Below are 19,078 nucleotides of genomic sequence, written 5' to 3'. Positions count from 1 at the left end.
TCTTGCCGTTCTATATAAGCTTTTAAAGTTTTTAGATAATTATCTTTCTAGTTAGATTGATCCTCAATGGTAATATTCAAGTACGAGTACAAAATAAAACTGAGACGGAGTACGCAGAAGGGAAAAATAAACAAACACCTTTCATATACACCCGGAATCAATGTATAATAAACTTCAGTCCTCAAAATTGACAATCTTGTACTGTTCTGAATTCATCAGTCCAAATCTTCCCTTGGCTTCGTTTGTGCAATACTAAGTTTTCCACATAAACTTCAGAAGATTTACTGTTATGATCAGTATAATTTTCCAAATGTTGTATCTGATGAGTTCTAAAATTATATGAATACACTTTACCCTTTTTAAGTACCAAAAATGTATTCTTCTCAGCATTGAAAATCTCCATAAAAAAACTTCTTGTAAGAAACTGATCAGCCTCTAAATTTGTATCTCCGGTATACCACAATCGCCATGATCTATCTCCGCCATCCTTGACCAAAACCCATATGCAGATTCGCATTGAACATACACTAAAAGCTGCAATTGACTCACCGAGGGTGAACAGAAATTTAAGGCTATCTTTTTGTTTAAGAGCATCAGGGAAATCCGTAATGCTAAATTCCTCGGAATCAAAATCGAACGATACAAGATGAATCCTTGATACGGGTGGTTTAGAATAATCCTGATCAAATCCTAACCAGTGGGTAGCACTCTTGGAATAATAAGTACACCCATATCTTCGAATGTGAGCTTCATCAAATAACCCATCTTTGATCCTCCAAAGGCGATCATTTAATGAATAAACTGCAATCGAAACCTCGGAATTCCATCGACACCCAAAAGCAACTATCTTATGATCATTAGTAGACGAAGCAAAACCGGGGTAATAAAGTATGGTATATCCCATCGAAATAAAAGGACAAGGTGGAATTACCAACGATTTTCGAATACAAGGATTGTAAAATACGAACTCATCTTCAGTTTCTTGTAACAAAATCAGTCCAAAACAATTGTTGTATGAATTGCAATGATCCTTTTGAGTGCTGAAAACTTTATCAATTTTCTTGAATGCGTCGATACTATAAAGGGTAAATTCAGTCTCCTTTTTGGCTATCAAAGACTTGCGTTTCTTGTTGTAAATGTGAAGATGAGTAACAATGAAATCCGAGGAATCAATCAATGAACACCAGCTTTTACAAACACATCTGAATCTCATTAGGCTTTTCGCCGGCAGCCTTGCTAAGATCTCCGTCCACAAATCCATCGCTAAATCCACTAATGCTTCCGCCATTGATTAAGAATTTGAAGGTGATAAATTGAATCAAAGGGTTTTGTGTTGTGTACAAGTGTATAACCTACAGTTAATATACAGTGTACCAATATATAGAGAGAGCTTTATGTTAAACTAACACGTTCTGAAACCCTAATTATAGTAGTATTAGGTTTCTTGTTTAGAGTTATACTCTTATATCAAAATTACTATGTTATATCAAAATTATACCTATACTCTTATATTCTTATTACTTGAAGAAAAACAGGTCAATCATGATAGTTATATACTCCCTCCGTTTTTAAATTCTTACTCAATTTCTTCATGCGCGGAGTATTAGGAGAAATTAGAGTAAGTAATAAAATATTGAAGTAGTGGGTTAGGTGGAAGAATTAAAAAATTATAAAAATCTAAAGTAGTGAAGAAAATTAGAGGAGAGAGAATATGAAATTAATAAAATATGATTTATATTGAATTCACTAGGTCAGAGAAATCAATTAAATATTGTAATTTTTTTTTCTTGTCAAAAAAAAAATAAGGAAATGGAGCAAGTATTTAAAAACGGCGGAAAGAGGAAAGTGGAGCAAGTATTTAAAAACGGAGGGAGTAATATTTCAATCGATAACTACAAAATTTTCATTATTTATTGGAATCAACACATTCAACTTGTCATATAGCTCGCCTTTCAAAGAAATTTTTTTTGCCAAATAGCTCATACAGAGTACTTAGTTATTTATGAGAGAAAAAAAAAATTAGACACTGAACTGAATTTAAGTTGAACCGAACAAGTTCTGTCTCGCAAGAACGGAATTATCCTATACCAAATATTGAAATACTCAGTATAAATATAACTTTAAAAGCAGGCAAAGCATATGTTAAAAATGGCCTTATCATTCTCATCATCACCATTTTCCTTAAACTTAGACACCTTCAACCACACCTAAAAAAATTACAATCTTAGTAATAAACCAGTTTCTCGTTATATATATATATATATAAAAATAAAAATAAAATAAAAAAAAAAGAAAGAAAAGAAAAAGAGGTTACATATCTTTAAACACGGGTTCCTGAGCTTGAGTAACATAGGCTACATGGTCTTACTTAGAACGTAACATCTTACGCAAATTAAAATAGAATTTTTTTACAAATAGATTAATCCAAAATCCAAATTGTTTCATTACCAAAAGAATATGTAAACAACATTTTTATGATCGAAATCTAGTCACAGAGCAAAGTATCAAATGACTATACATGTAACAAGCTAGAATTTGTCAAAAAAAAAAAAAAAAAAAAAAAAAAAAAAAAAAAAAAAAAAAAAGAAGAAGGTAGTAACAGAAATTAAAGCTACAACCTACAAAGAATCATATGAACTAGTTCTTTTAGTTTCCAACATTCCACGAAACATCAACGCCGATGATATAAACATGACTAGGATGCAATGCTCCAATTCTTCTTGTATCCTTCACAATAGGCTTAGGAATCGATCCACCACCATCTACGATCTTTTTCTCCATCTACAAAATAAACACCACATTAATTAAGCTCGTAGTTGTTACATCGTCCCAACCAATTTTATATAAGCACACGTAATATTAAACATAATTAATCGAAAGAACCCTTCATAGATATAACTGTTCTCTCATATATATGATCACTTGATTTACATAATAAACTCATACATGTAACGATTTTTTTTCGAACATCCATCAATAAATTATGCAACTACCCATAATAATAATCATTGAATAATTTTTTTTTTTGATGCAATAATAATCATTGAATAATGACTTGATCACAAAATCAACATACAAATTTAACTAAACTTGGAAATTATTGAATAATTGTGCTCACCTCCATTATGGGTTCCAATCTGCTCTTCAGTGAGTTGAATTCATTCTTTGCTTTATTCATGCTTTCTAAACACCTATTATAATAAAATTGTGTAAATTTTCAACAACTTTCATCAAATCTTCATAATATTTTGATACAACGAATTACATTACATAATATACAAAGCATACTTTTCCATATTCCTCTCCTTATAATAATCTCGTACTTTTTTTAATGCACCACGTAGAGAAATACAGCCTACTGCACCAACACTGCATAATTTGAACCACAAAATCTAAGCCATAATAAATTAGAATAACAAGAATATTAATCACTAGTAATTTCTTTATTTATAAAATTATAATCACTTATTTGTTAATTCTATATATATATATTTACGATAGATCAAATACAATATCAACTCTATCAAATTGAATTTTATATTTTTATTTTTTTAAATGAGAGTGAGTAAGACTAATTAATCACCTGGAACTATCAAGTGTAGTATTAATAAACCTCATAGTTCTTGCAATTTCCGGGTCAATATGAAAATCAAAAATTCATATTGTCATTTAGCTCTTGTCTGCAAAAATTCAATGCAGAAGAATAAATTATTAGTAAGAAATAATATTTAGTAATGAAAGAAGAGATAATTATGTAACAAAATTAATGAGAGAAACATTACACAAATTCAGCCAAATTATCGAGTCGTCTCGTAACATCTCTTAGTGCAACATTCAGATTATGAGCTTCATATTTTGGATTGATTTCCGTTATCAGAATATACTGTTTTCCATTGCATACAAACATATATAACACAAGATTATAAAGCTTAATTAGAGAGAAAAATCTTAATTAGAGAAAGAAAAAATTAGAGTTATTAATTAATACCTCATCCATCAAGGTGCTAGTGTAATCAACATATTCAAATTGATATTGAGCAACTTTGGTACCCGTTTTCTGCAAACATATATTAGCCTTTTTTATTAAATAAATCGCGAATTTGTTTACACATTATTAGTCCAATATTATGACTATATATATATATAAGGAAATACATTTAACCTCATTGATTGGTAGCTTAGGAGTTGACCCATCATCTTGTACGATTCGATTCTCCATCTACAATGTAAAATCGTTACAAACACTATATCAGAAGTAAGTTCACGTAGTCATGTTATTACATAGACCCGACATAAGTTGTCACTTAGTCCCGACCCCTCAATTCTTATCGTGATCGATTATGAAAAATTCAGTCTACTCACCCCTAATAAGGTTTCTAGATTGGACTTCAACTGGCTGTATGACATTCTCGTTCGTTCCAAGCACCTTAAGCAACTGTATACGTACAATAAATCGTATATTCAACAAATTTAATTAATTTCATCAAAATTAATTAATTAATTAAAATACCAAGTAAATAAAATGCAGAATAATACCCTTCTTTGTCCTTCGCATGAGAATTAATTCGAAATTGAACACATTCACTAAGAATACGTTCTGCACCGATGCTGCGTTACAAAAAATGTTAGCTTTTCATAAATAATGAGACCTGAAATTGAATCCCGACTATATCTCACTATCGTTACGACTCTCTTGACGTACAATATAACCTCTAACGTAGAATTTTTCACCAATGGTATATATTCAGAGTATTTATTTAATACTATAATAATTATTAAATTCAAGAATTATGTAGATTAACATTAACAAAAATCGATCATAATGTATAATAAATTAATATTTCTTGTTACCAAACAATTACACTATGAATATGAACGGTAATCTTGATTAATTAACAACCCATTTAATTAAAAATGAGAAAGAGAGATTAATTACGTAGAATTGCTGTCCTTAAACCCATGAAGAATTCGATCAAGATTCGAGAAGTATACATTTTCTTGTTCCCTACATTATGAACAAAACAAGATAATTAGTTAATTAATTAACGAACAATTAAATTAATTAATTAGACTAAAAATGATTAATACGAAAAAGAGAGAAAACTAACAGAATTTGAGCCAAATTATCGAGATGTTCTTGAGTAGATTGAAAGAATTCATTTAATTTGTTAGCAACGAATCCTGGGTTTGTATGATTTTGCAGTAAAAGTAGATTATTAAACTCATGATTCAGAATCCCCTGTTTTTAGAACAAGAAAAAACAGAGATTATGAAAGTTAATTAGAGGAGAAAGTGAGATTAATTAATTTAATTAGAGAGAGAAAGGGTTTGTTTTAAGAAAGTTAGAGTAATTAGTACCTGATTAATCAAATTGAGTGTGTAATTAACGAAGCTATCTTGTAACGCAGCCATTCGAGTACCCATTTTCAAGATTTTCTCTCTCTAAATTTTTTATTTCTGTGAATTTAAAATGAATAACTTTGGTACCAAGTAAGTATTTATAATATAGCATTGATCTGATTTGATATGAACAAGGAAGAGTTGATTGAGATACTTAATGCTTGTACTTAGGGGGGCATGTGTTTGATTAGTTTGTGTTTATACTATGTATGTGTTTGTGGGAAATGCATTGATTATGAGAAAAAATTATTTATGGTTTGGTTGTTAAAATTGGGGCTTATGCACACTCATGTGATAACGGTGGGTTCAGGATTTAATTGTCGTGGATTCGGCTTTTAATTTAACAATTGAAATTATGATTTGTAATGTGTTTTGTATTAGTCCAATTTAATTACATTGATTTGCCCAATAGAGTTATAGAACGGTTACAATAATGCGATTGGCATATGTAATTTAAAAGATTTTTTTTTTTAAGATTAGATTATTGTCTTACAACAGTTTTATACATATTTGAGGTTTTTATTTGTTGATTAAAGGTTCTCGTGGATTTGAGGGGAAAAAAAAATTAGCTTTGTGACATTCAAAGTTACTACCATGTCCTATTCAAAGTGACAAAGTCCAAAATCTAACATTTAGCATTTTGGCAAGTCATTTAGTATCAATAGACAATAAATGTTGAAACAAATGACATCTTGTTTAGAACTGTAAACATTTTCAATTACACCTTATAGCCATTTTTTTGGATTTGATTGAACCCATCTAATCTACATTAAATCATTCCTTAATTGCCCTTGTTATTGTGTTTTAGTATCTACAAAATGCGAGCTTTCAAAAATTGTCAAAATCTCATTAAAAAGAATGAAATATAAGAACACGGTAATTAGGAATTCTATCATTTGAATTTTATTAGGGGTATAGTCGTGTTGTGATGCTTTAAGACAATTAAATCATTTTAAAGAAATGCAGATGTGAAGAATAACCCAATATTGTTATTACACTGAGTAACAAGTGAAATAAACACACCCCATTTCTTTAGAATTTTTAAGATCATACGATTAATTTATCAATTATTCTAGAACGAAAGGAGTCTCAACGCATCTTGATCAAATTCTATCCACAGTCACTAAACTTGGTCAGCTTATCTTTTTTGTCTGGTTGCGCGCCAAATATAACTGAAATAACAGGCAAACCACTATTTTCATTACTCGTTTACAGAGCTCTTTAAAAAATGGCTGTTTCTTCATCCCACCATTATTACTCCCCATTTCCTTTCAATTCAATTACCCATAAATTATATAAAAACAATTTCAGTCTTCATTCAATCAAAAACCCAGTTGCTTCTCTTTCTCTCTCCTCCTCAAAACCCCTCAAAAACCCCCAATTTTCAAACCCTAGAATCCCCTTTTCCCTACTTGTAAATAATCTTTGTCAATCCCAAAACCTTAATAAAGCATTATGTGTAATACAAGAACAATTAACAAATCCCAATTTTAATCCAATTCAAGTAGCTGAGGTTGTTGGGTTATTGATTCATTCATGTGGGCAACAAAGAAACCTCGAAATCGGGCGAAAAGTTCATGGAATTGTTTCATCTTATCTTAGTGATGATCTTGTTCTTTACAATCGGCTTATTACTATGTATTCTGTTTGTGGGTTTCCCTTGAATTGTCGTTTGGTTTTTGATGAATTAAAGGTGAAGAACTTGTTTTTGTGGAATGCAGTGATTAGTGCTTATACAAAGAATGAACTTTTTTGATGATTCTATTTTAATGTTCTGTGAATTGGTTTCAAGCACTGATTTGAAACCTGATAATTTTACTTTTCCTTGTGTTATTAAATCTTGTGCTTTGGGTTTTAGGATTGGTCTTGGAGAGGCGATTCATGGGTTGGCGGCGAAATCGGGGTTGGATTCCGATGTGTTTGTGGGCAATGCATTGATTATGATGTATGGTAAGTTTGGGTTAGTTGGAGATGCAGTTAAGGTGTTCGATAATATGTCCCAAAGAAATTTGGTTTCGTGGAATTCGTTGATTCGTGTTTATTCAGAAATTGGGTTATATAAGGAGAGTATTGTTGTCTTTGTGAGAATGCTTCAAGATGAGTGCGGTTTAGTACCTGATGTTGCTACGTTGGTGACAGTATTGCCGAGTTGTGCAAGGGAAGGGGATATTGAAATGGGAAAGATGCTTCATGGTTTGGCTATAAAACTGAGTCTCATTCATGAGGTTACTGTGAATAATGCCTTTGTTGACATGTATGCCAAGTGTGAGCTCTCAAATGCCGCACAAACGCTTTTTGAGGAGAACAAACATAAGAACACGGTTTCATGGAATTCAATCATCTGGAATTTTTCTAGAAATGATGATGCTTCAAAGGCACTTGATCTCCTTAGGGAACTTCATATGGAAGGAGATGAAGTTAGAGTCAACGAAGTCACTATTTTGAATGTGTTGCCAGCATTGTCCCAAAAGTCGCAGATAATGAGCTTAAAGGAACTTCATGGCTACTCATTAAGACGCGAATTTTTTGGAGATGAGTTGGTGGCTAATGCGTTCATTGTGGCCTATGCAAAATGTGAGTCTTTAAGTTCTGCTGAGTTTGTCTTTCATGAAATAGAGACCAAGATGTTGAACTCTTGGAATGCAGTTATTGATGGTAATGCACAATATGGAGATCCGAGAAAGGCTCTAGACTTTTACCTTGAAATGAGATCTTCAGGCTTACATCCTGATCGGTTTAGCTTAACAAGCCTCCTTTTAGCCTGTTCCAAACTTCGTCTTTTGCCATCTGGCAAAGAAATCCATGGCTTTGTGCTTCGAAATGGAATAGATACTGATCCGTTTATAAGTGTATCACTGCTTTCTTTTTACTTCCGGTGTAATAAACCACAATTTTCTAGGGCTTTATTTGATGGAATGATAAATAAAATTCCCGTTTCCTGGAATGCAATGATTTCTGGATATGAACAGTCTGGATGCCCAGAGCAAGCTCTTGACACATTTCATCACATGCTTAAACAAGGAATTAGGCCCAATGCAATTGCAGTAACAAGTCTTCTTGGGGCATGCTCACAGCTCTCTTGCTTGAGGCTGGCAAAGGAAATACACTGTTTTACCTTGAAGGGCAATCTGACAGAAGATGTGTTTGTTAACTGTTCCATCATAGATATGTATGCTAAATGTGGATGCATAGAATTCTCTCAGAGGTTCTTTGATAGCATGACTAAGAAAATTTCAGCATCGTGGACAGCCATGATTTCAGGATATGCAGTTCATGGACATGGAAAGGAGGCATTGCTGCTATTTGAACAGATGCGAATACAGGGATTCATGCCTGATCATTTTACGTTTGTCAGTATCCTTATGGCATGCAGCCATGCTGGGCTTATTGAAGAAGGTCTGGAATATTTCTATGAAATGCATAGTTTAGATGGGTTAATTCCCAGATTAGAGCATTACACTTGTGTGGTGGACATGCTAGCACGTGCTGGCAAACTGTATGATGCAATGGAGCTTATGAAAAATATGCCCATGGAAGCTGATGCTAAAATTTGGACTTCTTTGATTAGTTCTTGTAGAATTCATGGCAATATGGTTTTAGGAAGAATAGCAGCTGAGAAACTGCTACAACTTGATCCAAATAGGGTAGAGAACTATGTTTTAGTATCAAATTTACTAGCACAATCAGGCAAGTGGGATGATGTGAGAAGTGTGAGAGCGAAAATGAAAGAGAAAAGACTTCAGAAAGATGCTGGCTGTAGTTGGGTAGAAATTGGAGGGAAGATTTATAATTTCGTCGTTGGTCATCACATGCTTTCTAAATCAGAAGGGATTCAAAAATTTTGGACTGAATTAGAGGTGAAGATCAGAAAAATTGGTTACATTCCTGATACTAGTTCAGTGCTTCATGATGTGGGACAAGAAGAGAAATTACAAATTCTAAGGGGACATAGTGAGAAGCTTGCAGTCTCCTTTGGCTTGTTAAAAACTGCAGATGGTATGACAGTGAGAATTTGCAAGAATCTGCGTATATGTTGCGATTGCCATAATGCGATTAAACTGGTATCCAAGGTTGTTAACAGGGAGATAGTTGTGAGAGATAACAAGCGGTTTCACCATTTTAAGGATGGGTGTTGTTCATGTGGAGATTATTGGTAAAATACTCGTATGCAAACCTTTCACAATTGAAGCCAAAGACATATCTTTCCCTTGTGAGCAGGGTTGTATTGAACTAAGACTCAGCTCAATCTCAGGTTCTTCAGTGACTAGTTTGTGTTTGGCTACATAAAGAGTCATTAGAAAAAAGTAAGCTTTTTTTGTGATCTTAACGTGAAAGAGAAACGAACCTAACTCAAAAATTGCTAAATCTTAAATGAACTTGGCTTTTGGACAGATTTATTAGCTCAAATAAAAGCTAAGTTCAGGTGACTAAATAAAATGAGCTTGACATGAACAAAATAATATGATTGGCTCTCAGCTAGGCTCATATAGACCCATACTTGTGAGAAAGTTTGTTCACCTCCACTAATGCTCTTTAGCCTGAAATTTAAGCTTTCAACCATGTGTAAATTTTACTCATCAAGTAGGTGCTCAAAAATTTATTTTTACAGCGTGACAATTATCTTATCTCATTACCCTTTTTACATCATTGTCTTGTTTCTTTGCAGTTCCCTTATTCCATGTGACAAGTGAGGGTAGCAAGCTACATCTTTGATGGAGATCTTTAGACACCTTTACAAAAAGCAAAGCAAACACAGACAACAAACAGCTCTGGTAATTATTTTTATCATATGGAGATATTAAATAGACTGATGTTCTTACATAAGTTTTGCTAAGAAGAGGGAGTACTGAAATTTTGAAAGAGTCTCATTTATAAATAATTTTGTCATGTTTTAGATTAGTTAGTGACTTTTAATGGGTAATCACTAATCAGTCAATGAGGTTTGATATGTAAGAATGCTAAAAAAACAGTTAATAAAATTGGCCTGATCTAATTAGCCAGTTTAAAGCTCTACTACTACCCCAATATTCCCAAGCACTACAGATCTTGGAAGAAGATAAAAAGGAAGAAAATTGGAGATTTAAATAATCATACGGCGGCATAATATCCATTGCAGACCTCAGCCACTTTGCCATTTTCTTTGCTTTCCTGCTCTGCTTTAGCTTAAACTGGTAACTTCCCACCTCAGTGCCTCACCCCTCTTATTTGAAGTCTATGTTTGAATGTTTGAATATCATGCTGACTTTTAAAGATATTACTCATTGCTGTTACTAAATGCTGAATCTGGTCTTCTGCAGATTGTGATGCTCTCAAATATTATGATTAAATGGGATACCATTAATTGTAAACCTGGTGTATATAGTGTAAGTACTCTTACTATATTAATGTTTTTCAGATGCTGTGAAGTTCTGGCTATTTTCCCAATTTGGAATGCAAGTACGCACTGCTTGAACTTTTTGAGGACAAAATAGAAGGGCTTCATCTCTCTTTTGTGGTCAGACATTTGTATGTTTAGCTCCACACTCAATAAGCTCTCCATATCAAGTAGCATAATCCATTTATATGTTACCCCAAGCCGTAGATGGCAAAATCATCAAATTCTTTTATTTGCATCATTGTTTGATCATGCTTCTGTCCAGCAAGATCTTTCATTGCAAAATCTTATTTTGTTATTAGTGTTGATGCATTTATCAAAATATGCAGTATTTATATCTCCATCTATTAACCAGTTTGCCTTTCTCTTCTGCCTCAAAAAGGCCAATGTAAGCTTCCTAAGTTTCAACAACCTCAGCCCTAGCATGAACTTCGTCCTTTTATAATATCATGTCTGTGAGATCTGATGATATAACTTCAGAGTTTGCAGAAGCTTATTTGCAGCCTTATAATGTTCTTTTTTCTACATTATTACTACAGAGAACTGGTATAATTGACAAGAATGGTACCGTACTCTTATCATTTCTATATGAAATTAAAGTGGTATGTTAAACTGTTATAATGCGCTGAAGTGCATCTAAACATAATTAATGGCCTTTCAATATTTCACCTAAATTATTCTGCTTATCTCAATTTATCAGCATTGCTTATATGTATTGGTGGCTGACTGGCTGTACCAGAAAATTATGTACCAGGCATGGTTGCAGAACAGCTAATCGAGAAGGTACATAGTGTAAGAGGTATGTCTTGTTTCCTTTGTCTGGCTAGTTTATCTGCATCTAATATACATTATTGGCTTTTTTAATGAAAAAAGTTTTATGAATGGTGCATAAATTGGATACAGGTAACTTTCCAGAAGATTGAAATTAAGTTTTTTTTATCTATCTGTTGTACCTTTTATAGTGTTTTCTTTTTTGACAAGTTAGCAAATGCCCTCATGGACAGTCTCTTACTGCAATTTTTTACATTGATGCAAGAGGTTGATGAACCTTTTGTAATATATTGCCTAATAATAGGTTGTGATGAACCTTTTTTTAAATATATTGCCTAATCCTGCTATGCTTTTTCTCATAAGTCGTGACATTCAACATTAATTGCTTTAACAAACAAGACACATTGGCATATCGAAGAGATTAGCATTGTTAATGCTGTTCTTGAAATGTTAGATATACAGTTCGGAATTCAAATGTGATCCTTGCACTTTACCGCTAAATCATGGGCATTATAGTGAAAATCAGTGGTGGCATTATGTTTCTTGATTACTTGTGTATAGTAATTGAACTGCCAACTCAATATAATTGCTACTACTGTACACCTTTGATGCTGTTCGCTTTTGGCTAAGGTTGTGAATGACTAACTAATGTTCTGCATTAACTTCTTCATGCTTATATTTCTCTATTCCTGATGTTGCTTTAGGGTGAGCTTTGAACTCTACATATATACTCCTAAACTGAATACTGCAATGAATTTCTGGGATTTTTCCCTCTGAGCTATTCTGATTAGTAAAATTGTTTCACAGCAGAATTTACAGAAAAAATTTCTTCTGTGTAAAATGAAACTGTTGATACTTGACCATTGCAGACTTGCAGTTGTGTTTGATCATAGGGAAGTTCAATTTGGGGCTGCTGTATGAAAAGATTGAGTTCAACAAGTAGATCATATCAAGGGAAAACTTTGCTGAGCTCAAGTGCATAGGGGTTACTCTCATTGGGGTGGACAACTCTAAAAACGCTACTTCAGAAGTTAACATCTGTTGAGGGAATCCAGGCAAGGATGGATGGGATCATCTTTGTGACTGGGTGAAGCATCTAACTGCAATCCTACCATATGTATACTGAAGGACTGTTTAGGCTCTCGTTGATGATAAATACCTTCATAATATTGCTCGATACAGAATGAGCTCTAGGATCAGCCATCTCTCCTTTAAACAAAAAGTCTTACATTAAACTCATTTATATGAAAAATGAAAGTGTAAATCATCAAAGCATTCGAAAATTACTCCGGTGATAGAAAATTTTAGTGGAACTTGCATGTACTCGTTTTATAGCAAGAGGCTATATGCCTATATGGCTATATGTATGTGTAATCAGATATTTTACCACTCTTGGGGTTGTGTTGCGTTCTTTTAGGGAAAACTCTTGGCGTATAGCCCTGTGTATTAAGAATGCAAATAGGATGTCATTTTTGTAAATAATGGGACTTGAAGGTGAAAAATATAATGACAAAAAGTACCACTATATGTATAATAGTACACAAAAAAAAATACTATTAAAATAATTTATACTTTAATGGTACATATACATGTATATTAGTATATAAAAAATATACCACTATACTAAAACAAAAGAGAAAAATGTACCACAAAAACCCCAGATTGCTATGTACATGTCAAAATACATAGGCCCTATGCGTCTAGATGCACTCTTTCTTTTAGTGCGACCGGCATGTGAATTGTACTGCTATGTTCATTATTCATACTGTAGTCTGTCTTTAATCAGTGAATACAACAATGTTATGAGAAAGCACCCTAAGCCCTAAGACCATATAAGGCAACTTCTTAATAGGTAACTAGTGAGTAAGCTCGGGCATTGCCCCGAGTTTCTACTATTGTAGACTTGCAATTGATATTTTTTTTAAAAGCTTTTCAAAACAACAATTGTTGTTGTCAAACTAAAGTTGAGTTATTCTTGATATTTTTTTATTATTTTTTAATTGAACCTTGTGACACTTAATTATAGTTAATATTGGCTTAGATGATTTAATAGTTATATGTGTTATAAGAGGTTGAGGTTCAAACCCCTCTATCCTTATATTTTTATATGGTAATGTTAGTTGCTTGAGCGATGTGACATTATTTAAGTGATGATTTGGCATCATGATATATTGGAAAGATGACATAACGCAACAAAATAGCCATTTTAACCTTCTTAGGAACACCTTTTAATATATTAGTATAGATATGGTGAACAAGACAATATTTTAGAAGCTGTACATCACAGCATATCTCCATTAAATAATCCACAACACTAAAGAGGTCATAAACATTCAACTGTAGTCTACTAATTCCATGGAAGGTCGCCCAACAACATTACATCATCGTTATAAACGAGCAAAGGTAAATCACGCAATATTTTGGTAAATTTGCTGAAAAATTTTGATGGTAATTTGGTAGATTTTGTTAACGGAGCTTCCAAAGAGAGATGCTAAATATTCAAGGAGAAATTTATTTATTTTTTCTCAACCAAATGTTGTCCTCCATTTAAGCATTACTATTGCACATAAAATAACAAATGTGGTACATCAAAAATCAAAATGTAAATAATTTATAACTTTGCCATTATTTACAAGTTTGTCATTGACACATACAAATACGTATATATCCCCTCTCTCATCTTCTTTAGATCACCTAATCCCAGGGGCAGACCCATAAAGGAACAAGGGGGGACCATTGTCCCCCCACTTTCGGGAAAAAAAAAAACAGAGGAAAAAAAAATAAAATTGGAAAAATAGTTATATAAAATTGAGTGTAAAAATAAACAAGAAGTTTGTCTTAGCTAAGTTGGTCGTGGGCTAAAATTAATATGTCAAGGGGCCCAATTTCAGGTTTGCCTATCATGTCCACGTGTCACCATATTATTGGGTTTTGATAAAATAAAACTTTTTTTATGGAGGTGGTAAAAGCAATTAAGTTGTTTTTTAGAGGTGGTAAAAATAAAAAATTTCTTTATTTTAATCAAACCACTCGACTACTCCCTTATTCCTATTTCCCAATCACGAGGCACGAACCACCACCCACGCGACCACGAGTCACGGACTGCAGCGAGCATCTTCGGCAAATGTTTGCTAAGAAATTAACATCACAAAATAATATGGCATTCGAATCCCCCTTGTAACATCACTCCTTTTTTTGGGGTGTTTTATTTCAACCATACCACTCGACTACTCCCTTATTCCTATTTTCCAACCAAACCCAAATTACTTGTATTGTGTACCCGTTTTTTTTAAAATAGGTTGATGTTAGTTGAATTATCGAAATTGTCCCCCATTATCAAATTTCTAGGTCCGCCACTGCCTAATCCAAACAGAAGGCTAATCGACTAAAAAATAATCCACCAAGTACTGTTAAATAAAAGGAAAAATGCAAAGAATATAAGAAAATGCTTGACCATAAAATACTGAACATCCCATGAGAGACTCAGCCTACTTTCTCTGACCCTTGCTCTTCTTTCGGGTAACAGGAATCCACCCATCCATCTCCATATCTTGGGAAGCAACTTCATTGTTTGAGGAGCTGGCTTGTGAATCTATCATCATACTCGGACCGTCATCATTCACCGTATCATTGTTGTTAACATCATCATCATCATCGTTATCATCATCATCATTATTGATTACCTGCAATCATGACGAGATACAAGATTCAGCACTTTGAAAATACACTAGGAATCTAAGAACACGTTCTCCTCACTATATATCCTTTAAGTGTTGCTTCATCTTATCATTTGCTTTACATGTACATTTCTATAATGTTCTTTTTAAATTGCAGGTAAAAAACTCATGTGTGATTACGGACCTGTTCACATTTACTTAATTTCAGTTCAGTTCACTTCAGCTCTGCTCCAATTATTTCAGTTCAGTTCAGCTCTTAATTTTCCTCTCATAAAATATTTATTTCAGCTCAGTTCAATTTAGTTCCAATCAGTTCAATTCTGTTTAGTTCAGTTCAATTCAGTTCCAATCAGTTCAGCTCAGCTCAACTCAACTCAGTAAATGTGAACAGAGCCAAAAGGCTTACCTCGATCAATCAAGACAAAACCCAACAAAAAAACCTCAAGTAGCAAAAAAAAAAACATGCACAATCTCACCCACAATATATGATACACTATACATGGAGGAAAATTACCGGTACCACATGGCGAATTGGCCTCGCATCCCTGAGCCTTTGAATTGATTGATAGTCACCCTCTAAGCATTCTTCATACATAACCATCAGCTTGTTTGCCACCTATAATGTGTCAACAGAATAATTCTAGATCAGAATAAAGCAATAAACTTATAACTTCAATTTCGATATAATCAAATTGATACAAGAAATAACCTCCTCACATTCCCCTTCATAGTCCATCAAACTCATGGAATTCATGCCATCACAAAGCAAATCTTCTAAATCGAAAATGCATAGAGGTTCTGAGAAAGAGGAGCATTTACATTAGAACTAAAGCCAAAATTAAGAACCCAAAGAGCTTTTATATCCTCTAAAAGCTTTTATTGACTATATATAAACTCACATATTTGTACAACTATAACTGAAAATAACCTCAAAATCATCTTTGCTATGATTTTCAGTATGATGGCTAAAGCACATAAATGTGAAACATGGCATCATCATCGAAGATTATTACAGAGATATTGCATGAGATGAAATAGCATCTTTACCATTGTTCTTAGGTTGGCAGAAGAAACTGAGAACAGAGTACTCAATAGAGACCGCTTTTTCACGCGAATATAGGCCTCCCCAACCTCCATTCACAGCATCTTGGAGAGCAACCCAACCTGAGAATACAAGTGAAACCCCTTGTTGAAATTGCTTTAGGGCATCTGCTGTTAGCTTTGACCTCTTCGAAGTTTCCATTGTAATTGCACAAGCTATAACAACTATAATTGATTCAGGAATTCAGTTTTGATAAGGATCATTTGTCAGTGGCTAATTCATACATAGATAACACAATTATAAAAAGAACAATATCAATGCAACTAGTATGAATCTATTTCTCCTTCATGTTTTGAGGGTAAGTTTGATTGTATTACTAACAGTGGCAAACTCTTTTCACCTGTACACAAGAGTGTCCAATACAGAAGATAACAAAGGCCGAAGTATACGGATATAAGGATATTAACAAACATAATACTACCTCTGTTAATTTTTATGTGCAACTTTGGAGTATTATTTGTCACATATAAAATATTCTAAAGTTGCGCATAAAAATTAACGGAGGTAATACAACACCGATTATCTACCAAGTACAAATACGAAGTATGTATAGACAATTTAGACATAAAACACCACCAAATGATATTAGCAGACCAGGGAACGTAACAATGTGTTACATCCTACATTAGCAACGAATAATAAACGAAACATATGGCCCTGTTTGGTTTGATGTAAAAGGTTTCATGGAAAATGATTTTTCCATTTTTTTCCCAATTTCCTTTGTTTGGTTTGTTAAGGAGTGGAAAACAATTTTGATAGAAAATATTTTCCTTCCAAAAATAGGGAAGCCACATTTTCCTCTCTCCTCCTTACCTCTTTTTTTTACTTCCCTCATTCATCCTTACATTTCCACTCTTATTTTTTATTTTTTCTTGGACTTTTCTTGTATGCAACCAAACAAAGGAAAACTAATTTGCAATTGTGTTTTTCCTTGAAAATATGTTTTCCGTGAAAACTAATTTTCCATTGAATATATTACATTAAACCAAACGGGGCCATAATCAATAAATCTCAAATTGATTAATCAAGTGCTTCTGCATCTTATGCAATAAATAACTAATCAAGAACAATATGAAATTTGATGCATTCAAAAATCACAGATTTGATTATTAAACACAACCAACGTAAACGAAACATATAATCAATAAAAAACGCAATATATTAAAAAAAAATAACGACATTACACAAAGTAAAAGATATAAAAATGGAATCATATCAAATTAAGTAATTCAGCAAATTGAAAAGAAAAAAAAAGGACAAAATTGAGCAATTGGAAGAAAAACGAAATTCCACGCAAAAAAAAAAAAAAAAAAAAAAAAAAAAAAAAATAATTGATTAAAACAAAATAAACTCAACACAAAATAATTAAACCCTAAAATAACAGTAACGTAATTAAGAAAATGAGACTAAGCTAACCGAATTAGTGATGTTTTTCTTGTTGAAGTTGTAATTTGATGAAGTGACAAAATAGTTCAAGCCACAATCCCACTTGCAATCTACCCTAACTCGACTAGGTTTAGCTCTTCTTATTATAACCTACAAATTGCAAGGCTGTGGAATTGAGTGTGCATGACTAAGAAAAACTAAATACCTTTTTTACCCTTTTTTTTTTGCCTAGGTTTTAGGACGTGGGTTTATGAGTATGGAGTAGAGAATCTCAAGTTGCCTCGGCCACTAGCGGGCTTATAAAGTTACAACTTACAAGCTACATAGTACAATACAATACAGGATTATTAGGTAAAATCTCGTGTCGTATAAAATAATTTTCAATAAGTATTTTTTAAATTAATACTATATTAATATTTTAAATAATATACTCCCTTCATGTTTTTTGAAGTGTTACACTTTGACCGACACATAATTTTAGGCAATTTAATTAACTTAGATAAAATAAGAGGTATGTGAGGTAGTTGGGGTATTAAAAAAACTGTAAAAGAAAGATAGTGTGGTTAATAGTCTATTGAAAAATAATGAATGTGAGAGGAAAGATATAATAAAAAAAAAGTAGTTGTGTATTTGGGTGGAGACCATGAGAGGAGAGAGATATAATATTTAAATGTAGTTTTTTGCCAAAAAAAAGGAAGTGTAACACTTAAAAAAACACGGCCGAAAATGGAAAATGTAGCACTTAAAAAAACACAGAGGGAGTATGTTGTATTCATAAAATAGAGCTGTCAAAAGCTTATCCGACCCGAAAATTTTACCCGAACCCGATCATGTCCTGACCTGTTTGAACCTGAGAAATTGAAGATCCGAACTCAATATGACCCAACCTGAAACCAGCCCGAGATCCAAGTTAACCTTAGGATACGTGACCCAAACTCGAACATGACTCGACTTGAGATGACCTGACCCGAACATAATATATACTAAAGAACAACAAAAATGACAAAAAAAAAATCACACTAAGAATAATCAACATGTTACTTTGGCGGAAGCCGATTTGCTTTGATTTTATAAAATCCCTAACATTTCTAAATAAATAATAAAAAAAAAGGAGAGAGATTCGCATTTTATTGTTTACATATTTTTTAAAAAAAAATCAAGAAAATAATGTACGTCAAAAATAAGTTAAGAATATTTGGGAAAGATACATCATCAAATCTTCTCATTATTCTCTATCACATTATATAAAAGTATGTATGTTTGTTTAATCTCACAAAAATCCAACCTTTGCACCCCACCTTCTCCCATAGATCCATTACCTGTTGATGACCGATTTTTGTAAGTTATGTGCCACGTGTCGTCAGTCAT

At 32.9% G+C, this 19,078-nt stretch overlaps 3 protein-coding genes across 3 annotated transcripts; 1 reads left to right on the top strand and 2 right to left on the bottom strand.

Annotated features, from left to right (window-relative positions):
- Positions 1 to 181: 181 nt before the first annotated feature.
- On the bottom strand, positions 182 to 1,288 carry LOC110726126 (F-box/LRR-repeat/kelch-repeat protein At2g27520-like). The gene has a single exon (XM_021905592.1). The coding sequence runs from the start codon at positions 1,286 to 1,288 to the stop codon at positions 182 to 184; it is 1,107 nt and encodes a 368-aa protein (XP_021761284.1).
- Positions 1,289 to 6,946: 5,658 nt separating this feature from the next.
- On the top strand, positions 6,947 to 12,512 carry LOC110726075 (pentatricopeptide repeat-containing protein At1g18485-like). Its single transcript, XM_021905531.1, is given in 6 exon segments — positions 6,947 to 7,150; positions 7,152 to 9,704; positions 10,067 to 10,172; positions 10,698 to 10,763; positions 11,514 to 11,573; positions 12,415 to 12,512. Coding segments are annotated over 2 exon segments (2,520 nt in total). The 5' UTR covers positions 6,947 to 7,036; the 3' UTR covers positions 9,558 to 9,704; positions 10,067 to 10,172; positions 10,698 to 10,763; positions 11,514 to 11,573; positions 12,415 to 12,512.
- A 2,521-nt stretch (positions 12,513 to 15,033) lies between these two features.
- LOC110726074 (pre-rRNA-processing protein TSR2 homolog) lies at positions 15,034 to 16,465 on the bottom strand. The gene is made up of 4 exons (XM_021905529.1): positions 16,270 to 16,465; positions 15,932 to 16,020; positions 15,737 to 15,838; positions 15,034 to 15,228 (listed from the first exon to the last, which is right to left on the bottom strand). The coding sequence occupies exons 1-4, from the start codon at positions 16,463 to 16,465 to the stop codon at positions 15,034 to 15,036; spliced, it is 582 nt and encodes a 193-aa protein (XP_021761221.1).
- Between the last annotated feature and the right edge of the window lie 2,613 nt (positions 16,466 to 19,078).

Source organism: Chenopodium quinoa, unplaced genomic scaffold (assembly GCF_001683475.1).
Source record: "Chenopodium quinoa cultivar QQ74 unplaced genomic scaffold, ASM168347v1, whole genome shotgun sequence".
NCBI lineage: Eukaryota > Viridiplantae > Streptophyta > Magnoliopsida > Caryophyllales > Amaranthaceae > Chenopodium > Chenopodium quinoa.
This window is presented reverse-complemented; position numbering and strand designations above follow the sequence as displayed.

What these genes read in the sequence shown, in the direction of transcription:
- LOC110726126 (XM_021905592.1), bottom strand. Translation starts at nt 1,288, where the DNA reads ATGGCGGAAGCATTAGTGGATTTAGCGATGGATTTGTGGACGGAGATC.
- LOC110726074 (XM_021905529.1), bottom strand. Translation starts at nt 16,465, where the DNA reads ATGGAAACTTCGAAGAGGTCAAAGCTAACAGCAGATGCCCTAAAGCAA. An exon ending in CTGCCAACCTAAGAACAATG is followed by an intron (nt 16,021 to 16,269) that starts GTAAAGATGCTA and finishes CCTCTTTCTCAG; the next exon opens with AACCTCTATGCATTTTCGAT. An exon ending in CAATTCGCCATGTGGTACCG is followed by an intron (nt 15,229 to 15,736) that starts GTAATTTTCCTC and finishes TCATGATTGCAG; the next exon opens with GTAATCAATAATGATGATGA.